A 14,637-nucleotide genomic window follows, 5' to 3' on the forward strand; every position below is an offset into this window, starting at 1 on the left:
AATAATAATAATAATAGTCTCAATAATTACAATAAAACCTCTGAGAAGATCCCTCTCTATATATCAGTGCATTAGTCTGTATCACAATGTAACACTGGCTGATAAGACTTCTTAGTTACCAGAAATCCTCAGCTCTGTATCACTGGGCTTATTGCTCAGTTAGTTAAGCTTCTCTCTATGGTGCACAAGGTCCCAGGTTCGATCCTCAGCCTGGGCAAAACTTTATTTAATTTAATTATATAAAGAGCTTTTGTCTGGGGAAGCCCTGGAGACCATATATGGACAGATGCTGATCTGACCTGATGACGTGGTCCCTGCTCTCTCTGCTAAGCCGACACTTCTCTGAAAAGGATTCCCTGCCCGATGTCTGCTCTGGGGAACCCTAGGAGATGCAGTGACCATATATGGACAGATGCTGATCTGAAGCTGATGACGTGGTCCCTGCTCTCTCAGCTAAGCCGACACTTCTCTGGAAAGGATTCCCTGCCCGATGTCTGCTCTGGGGAACCCTAGGAGATGCAGTGACCATATATGGACAGATGCTGATCTGAAGCTGATGACGTGGTCCCTGCTCTCTCTGCTAAGCCGACACTTCTCTGAAAAGGATTCCCTGCCCGATGTCTGCTCTGGGGAACCCTAGGAGATGCAGTGACCATATATGGACAGATGCTGATCTGAAGCTGATGACGTGGTCCCTGCTCTCTCAGCTAAGCCCGACACTTCTCTGAAAAGGATTCCCTCCCGAAAATCACTGCTCTACACCATGGTCAAAATAAATTCCTACTAACAAACTACATTGGCCTGACGCCGGGGCCTAAGCTTTGGCTCATACAGAGTCCTGAGGTAGGCAGCAAAACAGCACTCGCCCGAATTACCCACTTGCACTACGGACCTGCCGCTGACACAGTGCTGCTCTATGGCTCAGGAGGATGCAGGCGGTGTGACATCATCAGACGCCGCCTGCGTCCTCCAGAGCCATAGAGCAGCGCTGCACGGCAGGAGGAGGGAGGGTCAGACTCGCGATGTTTTGTATGGGGAAGGCTGGCTCCCGGTGGCCTGTTCCTCTTTGGCTGAAGGGTCAGATGGGAAGCCTGTGCAGAGGCTTCACTGACCAGCGGAGCAGCAGTCAGCTGGAGTGTGCTCCTGCTGCAGAAGCTCAGATAAGCAAGCTCCACCCACCAGCTCAGAGCTTCTGAAGATCATCAGCAGCTATGTGTATGCTGCTGTCTGCTGCACATGTTTCTGTGGTAATCTACAGGTATGCTGCATGTATATGCTGTGTGTATGCTGCAGCCTGCTGTGTATGTTTTGTGTTTATACTGTGTATGTATGCTGCTTCCTGCTGTGTGTATGCTGTATGTATATGCTGTGTGTTTGTTGCATGTATACGCTGTGTGTATGCTGCATGTATACGCTGTGTGTATGCTGCATGTATACGCTGTGTGTATGCTGCATGTATATGCTGTGTGTATGCTGCATGTATATGCTGTGTGTGATGCTGTGTATGATGCTGTGTGAATGCTGCTGCCTGCTGTGCATGATGCTGTGCATGATGCTGTGTGTGATGCTGCGTGTATATGCTATGTGTGATGCTGCATGTATATTCAGTGTATGTATGATGCTGTGTATGTATGGTGCAGCTCTGCCAGTGCTAATTGCTTGCCTTCTAGAGCTACAGGCTCCCCTCCCCCTCCTGCGCTGCTCTCCTAGGGTTGTTGTGTTGTCGGCAGTGAAAGGAGGGGATGAGAGAGAAGCAGAGATGGCTCTGGAAGAACATGGCTGTCCAGCCCCACTAATGGCTCTCCTGACCCCTTCTCCATACTCCAGGTGCTCAGCTCTGAGGTTTTCACTCTCCCACAAACTGCGCTCCCATGGACTTTCCTTCAGCTTTCTCACCTCACACCTCCCTTAGCTGCTATTCTCCCCTACTGCTTACTTATTTTGGTCAGCACTTGAACCCCTCAGTTACTGTTTTGCCCCCTCTATCTACCACCTGCTGATGCACCAGCAAGATCCGCTGAAGAAGAATGGTAAGTCATGATTGATTATAGGAGTAGTGGTGTATTTCATATACATGGCTGATGTATGTATGAATTAGAAATGTGTATCAATGTGGAATGTTTATGTATTAAGTGTGCTTATTATCACTGCTTCTATGCCAGTTATTGGGGTAGCAGCAATGAAATGATTTTTGCAGCGGTAAGCAATCAGAACCTGGTGTTTTGTATTGTTTTATTGTGGTTACCGATCACATGCGTTGCAATGTATACGCAATACAAGGCCTGCCCCTGTACACTTGTGCTGCATTTGTAAACACAGTGCTAGTGTTACATATGCATATGTAAATTCAGTGGACTGAATATAAAAGGAGATCAGGGTTAGAATTCTTTTTTTTGGGGGGGGGGGCAGCATTTCAGTTTTCGCCTCAGGCAGCAAAAAAGCTAGAATCGCCCCTGGGTCGCGGCAGCCGCCGATACAGGAGCAGCTATGGAAAGCTAGGTCTGGAAACCTTGGAAGAACCTTGGAAGATGCGGCCAGGAAGGAAGGAGCCGGATTATAATGGCGAGCCAGATTAGCCAGTGCCAATCAGGAGGACGCTGGCCCTTTAAATCTTGAAAAGCCGACGTGTGGCCTAGTCGGGAAGCAGGAAAGTTGGAGATGTAAGTCCGGGCCAGGGGTAACCGCGCCACAGGGAAGCGAATGGGTGTACCCGTGATCCATACCAAGGATTGCGGGTGCGGGCATGACAGTAGGGCCCCTCTTACTTTCTTCTTCTGTCTCCTTGGAGTGGCTCAGGAAAGCCAGAGGCAGGAGTGGCTTCTGGGAAAGCCAGAGACTCTGGAGTAGCTTGTGGGAAAGCCAGAGACTCCAATGGCTCTGGAAAGCCGGATGCTGGAGTGGCTTCTGGCAAAGCTGGAGGCTGGAGTGGTTTCAGGAAAAGCCGGAGCAGCGCTGGGAAGCTGCAGAGGCTCGAATGGCTCTTGGAAAGCTGGAGGACTAGACACGCTGTATATGACCACCTGAGATATCTGGATGCTGATGTCATCTTCCTGCAGGAGACCCATCTGACCACCTTAGGGCATCTCCGTGAGGCTGAGCGTGAGTGGCGGTCTGGTCCTTCTTACTGGTCACTGGCTGTGGAGCCATACGCAGGGGTCACCATATTATTTAACAACACAGACGTGACGGTGCACAGGCTGACGGAGGTCGCTATGAGGAGGTGACCATCCATGGTAGGCGGCTCCGGGTGATTAACATCTATGGCCCACAGACAGTGACAGAGAGAATCCAGCTGTTCAGTGAGGTGCAGCAATATCTTTTCACCTCAATCCCTGTGATAATGGCGGGCGACTTTAATGTTACCATGACATCGGGTGAAAGGTCGTCAGGCAGAGCAGTGGTCAGAGACTCCAAACTCCTACGTAACATCATATCACAGGCCAATTCATGTGATGTATTCACCCTGGATGGTAGGACACCTAAATACACATACTCCTGTGCTGACAGACATAGCAGGATCGATATGGCATTTGTCAGAGAATGTAAGTAGGATGAGCGAGACAGTTGTCCCATATTCTGACCATCTGGCCTTATATGTTTTCCATGGGAGTCTCTAACTGCTGTGATATTGGTCGAGGGTTATGGAGACTTAATTCCAGCATCCTGGATGATGTCTATGTCCAGAATTTGTCCACTCCCTTTTTCAGGACCAGCTCCAGAGAGTAGACTTCTATGACAACATATCTGACTGGTGGGAGAACGTCAAGGAGGAGATCAGGTCCCTCTTACAGAGACTGTAAGTGAAGAAGGGTAAGAGTAAGTACAGCCAGTATCTCAAGCTGCGGAAAGAATTGGAGTCACTCTATTCGGCAGGAGGGGGGGACAAACATAAAATTGACCAACTGATGTCTTAAATAAAGCAGTATCAGTACAGCCGATACACGTCTCTGGTTATCAAGAGAGATTACGGGAAATTAGGCATCCCGGATCCATATGAAAATTGCCGTGAACGTGTGGCCAAGAAAATGATCACAGGTCTCACTGAATCCCAGGGAGTTTTACAGGAATCTCGGTAGGGTATCCTGGGGGTGGTGAGATCGTACTATGCTGGGTTATTTCAGAAAAAGGTTTTGGATAAAGAGAAAATGTCTCAATTCTTGGAGGCAACTCCAGGTCCTGACATTAGGGATTTGGATTTTTCTCCTTTGACATCAGGAATAACAGAGGAGGAGGTTGAAGAGGCCATTGATAAGTAAGGTCTGAAGAAGGCACCAGGTCCTGATGGGATAACAGCTAAATTTTATAAGAAATTTAGAGACCTCTTAGCCCCGATCCTTGTGGATGTGTTTACTAATTGTCTAGAAAATCACCTGATGCCTCCCTCCATGAGAGCGCCCTCCCTTATTCTGCTGTCTAAAGGTAAGGAGCCTAGCGACATCAAGAACTGGAGCCCGATTGCCCTCTTGAATGTTGACAGGAAGATTCTGGCAAAAATTCTGTTCTCTAGATTAGTCTGTTTGTCCCCAGCACTGTTGGCAGGCTCTCAGTACGGCACAGTAAAAGGGCGGAACATCTCTGGAGCAGTCATCTCCATAAGAGATGTTTGAGAGATGTAAAGCTCTGAGGTGTGGGAGATATGTTGTAGGTCTGGACCATGCTAAGGCCTTTGACAGGGTTGATCACGATTATCTATGGGCCACTTTGTCAACGTATGGTATTCCGGGACAATTTATAGATTGGCTCAGAACTTTATACAGAGAGGCGAAGAGCTTTCCTCTGATTAATGGTTGTCAGGTAGTAGAGGTAGGGGTGCGACAGGACTGCCCCCTGAGTCCACTGTTGTATGTGTTTGCCATAGACTTGTTTCTGCAATCACTGCAGTGGTGTGATTTTCAGGGGGTGCCGGTCCCCCGCTGCTTGCCCTTGAAGGTAGTCGCCAACACGGATGATGTGACTGTGGTGATATCTGAGCCTCGTGAGGTGGAGATGTTGTCTGCAGCCATCCGAAGTTACTCAGAGGCCCCCGGGTCTCTGGTCACCCTTGAGAAGAGTCAAGCTTTCTGGATATTGGATGCTGCTCCTGGCTTTGATCTACCACAATTCGCCAAGGCCTCCACCCATATTAAAATCCTTGGGGTTAAATTTGGGAGGGAAGATAATGCCAAACTAAATTGGGAAGAGAAGTTGGAAAACGGAAATGCAAAGGTTAAGCGATGGAAGAACTGGAGGCTGACCTATAGAGAAAGGGTTACGCTGCTGAAGACTTACCTGGTCCCTGTCTTCCTCTACGTCTCTGTTGTCTTTCCTTTGCCAGAATATCTCTCCGCTAGGCTCCTTAGCCTGTTCTTCCAACTTTTATGGGGGAATAAGTTGAAACCTGTAAAAAGAGGGATCACCTACCTACAGAGGAGAGAGGGTGGGCTGGATATGTTAAATCCAAGGGTCTTCTTTGACTCCATGTTTCTGAAAGTAAATTTTTGAAGCCTGGACTCAAATAATGGTCTCTGGTGGGTAAGTAGTGTCAGGGACTGGATATTGCCTTGTGCAGAGTCTTGGGTGAGAGGCGGCAGTCTCAAGAGGGGTCGATGGACTCCTGGCTTCCTCCCTCAGTATCTGGAGTATGGTCTCAGGTGTTTGAAAAAGTGGAGGATAGACAAGACATTAGAGAGTAAGACCAGGAAGGACCTTTATACCAGTGTCTGTAGGAACTTTTATTCGTTACAGCCAGCTCTGAGGGACTGCACAACAGCCACCCTGAAGAAGAGTCTGAGGTTCCTTAATGGACCAAGGCTTCCTTCCAAATTCTTTGATATTGCCTGGTTGTCCCTGCATGGGAAGCTTGCATTCCTGAGTCTTTCTGACCAGATGTGCCCCTTAGGATGTCAGCAGGAGGAGACTATGGAGCACTTTACTACCGAGTTGCCAGGGAGGGAGGCAGATATGGTAGGAGGTGTCCTGAAGGCTGAAAATACCAAGTCTGCAATCTCTTAGATACCCAGAGATCATCTATGGGGTAACATCAACTATAACGGACATTGACCGGGGGACCATGTACCTAATTATAACCATCATAAAGTATTACCACTGGCACAACAGGACCAGAGTCTCCATCCATAGCGAGTCCTTCCAGCACATGACCGCAGTCACACTCATCATGTCCGAGCTCAGGTGGATCCGATCCATAGAGATTGGGAAAAGAGATGGGAAGAGAAAGTTTTGGAGGAATTTATGTCTATAATGATGCATCATGTAATTCTGGTTATTTCTTATTTTCTTACCCCTTAAACCAATGATGGACATTTAAGTTATTATAAATGGAAATTTTGATGTATGATTTCTTGTAAATTCTGATAAGAATGTAAAATGTATTTTGTTTGTTTTTTACTAATAAAAATTGCCCCTATGTACAAGAATATAACTACTATAATACTGCCCCCTATGTACAAGAATATAACTACTATAATACTGCCCCCTATGTACAAGAATATAACTACTATAATACTGCCCCCTATGTACAAGAATATAACTACTATAATACTGCCCCCTATGTACAAGAATATAACTACTATAATACTGCCCCCTATGTACAAGAATATAACTACTATAATACTGCCCCCTATGTACAAGAATATAACTACTATAATATTGCCCCCTATGTACAACGATATAACTGCTATAATACTGCCCCCTATGTACAGGGATATAACTACTATAATCAGGGCCGATTCTAGCTTTTTTGCTGCCTGAGGCGGAAACTGAAATGCTGCCCCCCCACTCCCTCCAAAAAAATCCTACCCCAGCCCACTGAATTTACATACGCAACTTAACACAGCGCTAGTGTACAGGGGCTGACCTTGGCCCGATCGCGTATACGTTTCTATGGAAACGCATGTGATCGATAACCTGAACCCGGTGTCTTGCATTAAAACAATACAAGACACCGGGTTCTGATTGCTTACCGCTGCAAAAATTGTGATTATTTAATTTCTTCTACCCCAGAAACTGGCATAGAAGCAGTGATAATTGTCCCCCATAAATTAACCGGTTAAGGACCGGGCCATTTCCCGTTTTTTCAATTCCATTTTTCACTCCCCACGTTCAAAAATCTATAACTTTTTTATTTTTACACGTAAAAAGCTGTGTGACGGCTCATTTTTTGCGTAACAAATTGCACTTCATAGTGATTGCATTGAATATTCCATGCCATGTACTGGGAAGCGGGAAAAAAATTCCAAATGCAGTGAAAATGGTGAAAAAACGCATTTGTGTCGTATTCTTGTGGGCTTGGATATTACGGCTTTCACTAAGCGCCACAAATGATGCATCTAATTTATTCTTTGGGTCGGTACGATCACAGGGATACCAAATTTGTATAGGTTTTATAATGTTTTCATACATTTACAAAAATTAAAACCTCATGAACAAAAATTTTTATTTTATTTTGCCGTCTTCTTGTGCTTATAACTTTTCCATACTTCGTTGTATGCAGTTGAGGGTGGTGTCATCTTTTGCGACGTTTGATGATTTTTTTAATGATATTATTTTTAGGACTGTATGACCTTTTGATCACTTTTTATAGAATTTTTACTTTTTTTTTAAATGGCAAAAAAGTGCCAGTTTTGACTTTGGACGCGATTTTCCGTTACGGGGTTAAACGCAGTGAAAAACCGTTATCATATTTTGATAGATCGGGCATTTTCGGATGCGGCGATACCTAATGTGTTTATGATTTTTACTGTTTATTTATATTTATATCAGTTCTAGGGAAAGGGGGGTGATTTGAATTTTTAGGTTTTTTTATTATATATTTTTTTTTTTTTAACTTTTTTTTTATTTTAATTTTTACCATTTTTCAGACTCCCTAGGGTACTTTAACCCTAGGTTGTCTGATCGATCCTACCATATAATGCCATACTTCAGTATGGCAGTATATGGGGATTTTACTCCTCATACATTACAATGTGCTGATAGCACATTGTAATGAATGGGTTAACCCGAAGTAGCTTCGGGTTTTCGTGAGACCCGAAGCTACCATGGCGACGGATCGCCGCTCCCCGATGACGTCACGGGGAGCGGCGATCCTCGGGAAGATGGCGGCGCCCATGCGCCGCCGTCTGTTTGAAGCCGCCGGCAGCTTTGCCGGCGGCAATCAGCAAGAAAACACCCGCGATCGGTGCTGGCACCGATCGCGGGTGTTACCGGTAAGCCTTTGCTGCAATATGCAGCAGAGACTTACCGGCTATGGAGAGGGCTCGGCCCGCGAGCCCTCTCCATGCATCGGAATGCGACGGCCGCCGTGAATACACGGCGGGCGGTCGCGAACCGGTTAAATAGTATTTACACTAAAAGCACATAAGTACACAACACATTTACAACTTACTACATTAACATTCCACATTGATACACATTTCTGAACTATACATACATCAGCCATATATATATGAAATACACCACTACTCCTATAATGAATCATAACATACCATTCTTCTTTAGAGGAACTTGCTGGTACATCAGCAGGTGGTAGATGGAGGGGGAAAAAGAGTAACTCATTTCCTCCTTTCACTGCCGACAACACAGCAACCCTAGGAGAGCAGCGCAAGAGGGCGAGGGGAGTCAGTAGCTCTAAAAGACAAGCAATTAGCACTGGCAGAGCGACACCATACATACACAGCATCACACACACTGAATATACATGCAGCATATACACAGCATCATATACAGCAGGCAGCAGCATACACAGCATCACACACAGCAGGCAGCATCATCATATGCAACACACAGCATATACACGCAACATACATACAGCATCATACCCACAGCATATACACAGCATACATGCAGCATACACGGAGCATCATACATGCAGCATACACGCAGCATCATACATGCAGCATACACGCAGCATCATACATGCAGCATCACACATGCAGCATACCTGTAGCTTATACACAGCAGGCAGTAGCAAACATATAGCTGCTGATGATCTTCTTAAAGGAAACCTACCACTTCTGACGGTAGGTATGAGATACAAACACCGGGCACCAGCTCAGGGTGAGCTGGTGCCGGTGCTTAGTCTCGTTAGTGTTAAAACCGCGGTATCGCGGTTTTAACACTTTTGAAACTTTCTAGCAGAAACTGCTTCGGCGCTGCGCGCGATCGTGCGCGCGCAACGCCTGCGGCGTTTCCAATGTAGGCGCGCGCACGATCGTGTGCACGAAGCGCCGAAGCAGTTTCTGCTAGAAAGTTTCAAAAGTGTTAAAACCGCGATACCGCGGTTTTAACACTAACGAGACTAAGCACCGGCACCAGCTCACCCTGAGCTGGTGCCCGGTGTTTGTATCTCATACCTACCGTCAGAAGTGGTAGGTTTCCTTTAAGCTCCGAGCTGGTGGGCGGAGCTTGATAATCTGAGCTTCTGCTGCAAGTGCAAAGAGCTCAGCTCACCGGATCCTTTGCTGGTTGTTCGAGGCTGTGGTGGAGCAGCAGCATAGTGATCACACTCCAGCTGACTGCTGCTCCACTGGTAAGTGAAGACTCCGCACTGGCTTCCCGTCTGACACACTTCATCAGCCAGCAAGGAGCAGCCCACCGGGAGCCAGCCCTCCCCATACAACACATTGCCAGTGTGCTCCTCCCTCCTCCTGCCGGTCAGCGCTGCTCTGCATGGACGCAGGCAGCGTGACCTCATTACACGCCACCTGCGTCCTCTAGAGCAGCGCTACAGTGAAGATAGTGATGGCAGCGGCATTTCTGTACTGCTTGTGGGTGATTGGGGTGAGTGCCCAAATCACCCACAGCTGTTTTGCCGCCTGCTTCAGGGCTCCGCATCTGCCACCTGAGGCAAAATTTTCATCCCGCCTCATGGCAGATGCGGCCCTGACTATAATACTTCCCCTTTGTACAGGAATATAACTACTGTAATACTGCCTCTATGTACAAGAATATAACTAAAATAATACTGCCCCTATGTACAAGAATATAACTACAATAATACTGCCCCCTATGTACAAGAATATAACTCCTATAATACTGTCCCCTATGTACGAGAATATAACTACTATAATACTGCCCCCTATGTACAGGAATATAACTACTATAATACTGCCCCCTATGTACAGGAATATAACTACTATAATACTGCCCCCTATGTACAAGAATATAACTACTATAATACTACCCCCTATGTACAGGAATATAACTACTATAATACTGCCCCCTATGTACAGGAATATAACTACTATATTACTGCCCCCTATGTACAATAATATAACTATTATAATACTGCCCCCTATGTACAGGAACATAACTACTATAATAGTAAACAAAAAGAAAAAGTAGTATGATAACGGCTCACCAACTGTTGGCTGCAATCTTCTTAATGATGTTCACTGGCCAGGTGCACGGAATATTCCCAAACGCTGGCCCAGAGATCCATACTAAAATATATTAAAAATAACACAGGCAAAAAAAGAGGGGAATCCAGGATCCAACACAAATGGTTCCAAAGGAATAAACAGCTGTTAAAACATATCCAAAAATGTATTCTTCATTTTAAAAGAGAAATCCATGATGCAAAAAACAGGAACGCAGAGAAAATGGTAAAAAAACACACACAGGACAGACCACAGTGTACAGCGGTAACGCGCTTCGGACTCTCACTTGTCATTAGGAGAAGAATATATATAAAAACAAGACATATAACAGAGCGCAGGCAGTGATTAAACATCAAAGATGTACTTCAAGAATAGGCTAATCTGTTTGGTAAATGCGGTTAGGAAGGGTAAACGTTGACCATAGGCTGATGCAGACGACCTGGTATCCAGAACTGGTATAGAACGGATGACTATGTTAAAAAGAAATGCTGAAGAAAAAACAGGTCTGTGTCGCGCTGCTTTTTGCGTACAACTATTTTATTCAGGGTACAAAAGGTGAAGGGACAACGCGTTTCTGGAATGAACCGTTCCCTTCATCAGGTCCAAAGTGAATTTCTAAAAAAGTTTTTACAAACAGCAAAAGTAATAAATATATAATAAATACTAACTTCATGGGTGATAACTGCTTTTAAGATACATAAATAGATAGAGCTTAATAATGAATCCATCATGGTTTTTCATTATTTCCAATAAATAAATAAGTACAGGAACAAGAGTGTAACATAGCAGAAAATTTCATAATGATTAAAATTTCGTAATGATTAAAAGACGGTGGAGATCTGGACATAGATAAAATAATGGAGATTAGTGCAATTAAAATTTATATAATATAAATATCATGGGTATTGTTAAATATAGGGAAAAACATGACAATATATATACACATATAAAAATATATATATAAAAAGAACAAGGTAAATATAATCAGATAATACTGACACTGAATGTTATGCATCCCAGGGTCTTCACATAATAATAAGCAAATTAGTATGAAGGAGACCTGTAAGCTACAGGAAAGTGTGATTGAGTCAATAGGTTCAGTTTCTGTATGATCAAAGTGTGAGTGTAACTAATTACCTTTTCAAGACAGGAATTGTAGATGTACCAATCTGCTGGAAAGCCTGTGACAAGAGAAATGCGTTCAGGCTAGACTATATGATAAAGTGGAAATGTACTGACAAATAAGGACAATGGGAGGTAGAATACTTACAGCAGAGTAAGACTCAAGTGTGGTCCGCTCGCCTGCCTGGACACTGAATGCAGCGCTCGTGTCGGCTTCGCGGTTAAATAAGCTGACCGGGAAGGATCTGCGCATGCGCAAGGAAAGCGTGCATGCGTGGACAAAAGTCACGGAGAACGCTGCTTCTCAAGTGGAAAAGGTGCTGGTATAGACATCGCTGGAGCTGTGAAGGGTATGCAGCTCGATCAGTCTTAGGACTAGCTAGTACAGGCATCACTGGAGCTATGAGCATTTGGCTGTATATAGTAAATGATATGAATGATAACTGAAGCTATAAGAGTCTGACTGTGAACGTCTAGCTGTATATAGTATATAGTAAATAGTAGGATCTATTAGACACGTTCCAGGGTTTCATTGAGTCCATATGGACATTTAGTGTTAAGTTTAAAGATCCAAAAATATTCTCTTTTGATCAATTGAGACAAACGATCTGGATGACCGGAGGGAATCTGTTCAATAGGAGTGATGGTCAGATTACCAATATCATTATTATGGTGTTGGTGACAATGGCGGGATACACTGTGTAGCTGGTAACCACTTTTTATTTTAGACCTATGTGTATTGACCCTCTCTCTTAGTGACTGGATAGTCCTTCCGACATATTAGAATGGACAGATGCATTGAAACAGAGACTACAAAGTCTGATCCACAATTTATGAACGAGAACATTTCAAAGCGTTCACCTGTTACAGTGGATTGAAAATATTAATGCAGCGGCTATTGTTGCATCTGTCACTTCCCCTGAGATCAGGAGACAGAGATGTAGGTAGATGCCTCGTTTTTTTTCTGTTTCTGACGTAACCTCGTAGGGGCCAAAAGGTTCTTTAAGGTAGGAGCTCTCCTGTAGGTAAGTAAAGGTCGAGTCGGGAGTATCATCTCTAGGTGGGGATCTTTGAGGAGAAACGGCAAGTATTTGGAGAGTATACCTTTTATGATGGTATGGTCTGATGTGTATGTGGTTATGAAGTTAGGACCTTTTTCCTCTTCCATCACATCAGCTTTCATCTTGGATGGCAGGAGGAACTGTACCAGTGATTACACATTTGAGGAACAGTCCAAAATCTTACGTAAGAGGTTCCAGGAAAAAGGCTATCCTTCAAACATTCTCAAGGATGCCTACACTAGAACCAAAGGAATGTCCCAGGAAGCCTGTCTGACATCCACGAAGAAAGCTGATGTGATGGAAGAGGAAAAAGGTCCTAACTTCATAGCCACATACACATCAGATCATACCACCATAAAAGGTATACTCTCCAAATACTTGCCGTTTCTCCTCAAAGATCCCCACCTAGAGAAGATACTCCCGACTCGACCTTTACTTACCTACAGGAGAGCTCCTACCTTAAAGAACCTTTTGGCCCCTACGAGGTTACGTCAGAAACAGAAAGAAACGAGGCATCTACCTACATCTCTGTTTCCTGATCTCAGGGGAAGTTATAGATGCAACAATAGTCGCTGCCTCACGTGCAACCTTATATCACACCGTGTTCAATATTTTCAATCCACGGTAACGGGTGAACGCTTTGAAATTTCCTCGTTCATGAATTGCGGATCAGACTTTTCAATGCATCTGTCCTAAGAGAGAGGGTCAATACACATAGGTCTAAAATTAAAAGTGGTTACCAGCTACACAGTGTATCCCGCCATTGTCACCAACACCATAATAATGATATTGGTAATCTGACCATCACTCCTTCTGGTCATCCCGATCGCTTGTCTCAATTGATCAAAAGAGAAAATGTTTGGATCTTTAAACTTAACACCAAATGTCCATATGGACTCAATGAAACCCTGGAACATGTCTAATAGATCCTACTATTTACTATATACTATATACAGCTAGAGGTTCACAGTCAGACTCTTACAGCTTCAGTTATCATTCACATCATTTACTATATACAGCCAAATGCTCATAGCTCCAGTGATGCCTGTATTAGCTAGTGCTAAGAGTCATCGAGCTGCTTACCCTTCACAGCTCCAGCAATGTCTATACCAGCACCTTTTCCCCTTCAGCAGCGTTCTCCGTGAATCTCGTCTGCGTATGCGCGCTCTCCTTGCGCATGCGCAGATCCTTCCCGGTCCGCTTATTTAACCTCGAAGCCGACCCGAGCGCTGCATTCAGTGTCCAGGCAGGCGAGCGGACCACACTTGAGTCTTACTCTGCTGTAAGTATTCTACCTCCCATTGTCCTTATTTGTCAGTACATTTCCACTTTATCATATAGTCTAGCCTGAAATCATTTCTCTTGTCACAGGCTTTCCAGCAGATTGGTACATCTACAATTCCTGTCTTGAAAAGGTAATTACCTGTAGTTACACTTACACTTTGATCATACAGAAACTGACCCTATTGACTCAATCACACTCTCCTGTAGCTTACAGGTCTCCTTCATACTAATTCACTTATTATTATGTGAAGAGCTTTAAATATAGTCAAAAGTAAACCCCGGTACAACCTAAAAACACAGTGGTTCAAAGCAGATCTAAATTAACATTCAGTATGGAATTTAGCACCCAGTTCTATGACATTACAAAAATTTTGAAAAAACGTTTACCAATTCTAGAACATGATTCTGTTTTGAAACAAATTTTATCCGAAGGTGTTGCTTTTGTTTCATCTAGAGCTAGAACACTGGGAAACATTTTGTCCCCTAATATGTTCACGACTAATACTTCAAATAAAATATGGTTGCAAACCAAAGGCAGCTATTGCTGTGGAGGTACAAGATGTAACATCTGTAAATTCATCCCCAAAAGAACTTCTTTCTCTTCTGTTACTACCAATATTTCTTATCACATCAAAATTTATATGATCTGTGAGACATCACATGTAGTTTACTTAATACACTGTACCAAATGCTCTCTATAGTACGTAGGATGTACGGTCAGAAAATTGAAGGACTGTATTAGCGAGCATATAATAGGAGCAAATCCAACTGTCTCCAGCTCACGAAACTTATCGGGC

The 14,637-nt window shown here is 44.3% G+C and overlaps 1 protein-coding gene across 1 annotated transcript in view; it reads right to left on the reverse strand.

The window, feature by feature from the left end:
• LOC140077834 (Krueppel-like factor 5) overlaps positions 1-8,557 on the reverse strand; it is a 306,436-nt gene extending 297,879 nt beyond the window's left edge. The window contains exon 1 of the mRNA XM_072125367.1: positions 8,481-8,557. Coding sequence (XP_071981468.1) covers positions 8,481-8,483 — 3 coding nt within the window. The 5' untranslated portion in view covers positions 8,484-8,557. The remainder of the gene's footprint in view (positions 1-8,480) is intronic.
• Positions 8,558-14,637: the final 6,080 nt, after the last annotated feature.

This window comes from Engystomops pustulosus, chromosome 9 (assembly GCF_040894005.1).
Source record: "Engystomops pustulosus chromosome 9, aEngPut4.maternal, whole genome shotgun sequence".
NCBI lineage: Eukaryota > Metazoa > Chordata > Amphibia > Anura > Leptodactylidae > Engystomops > Engystomops pustulosus.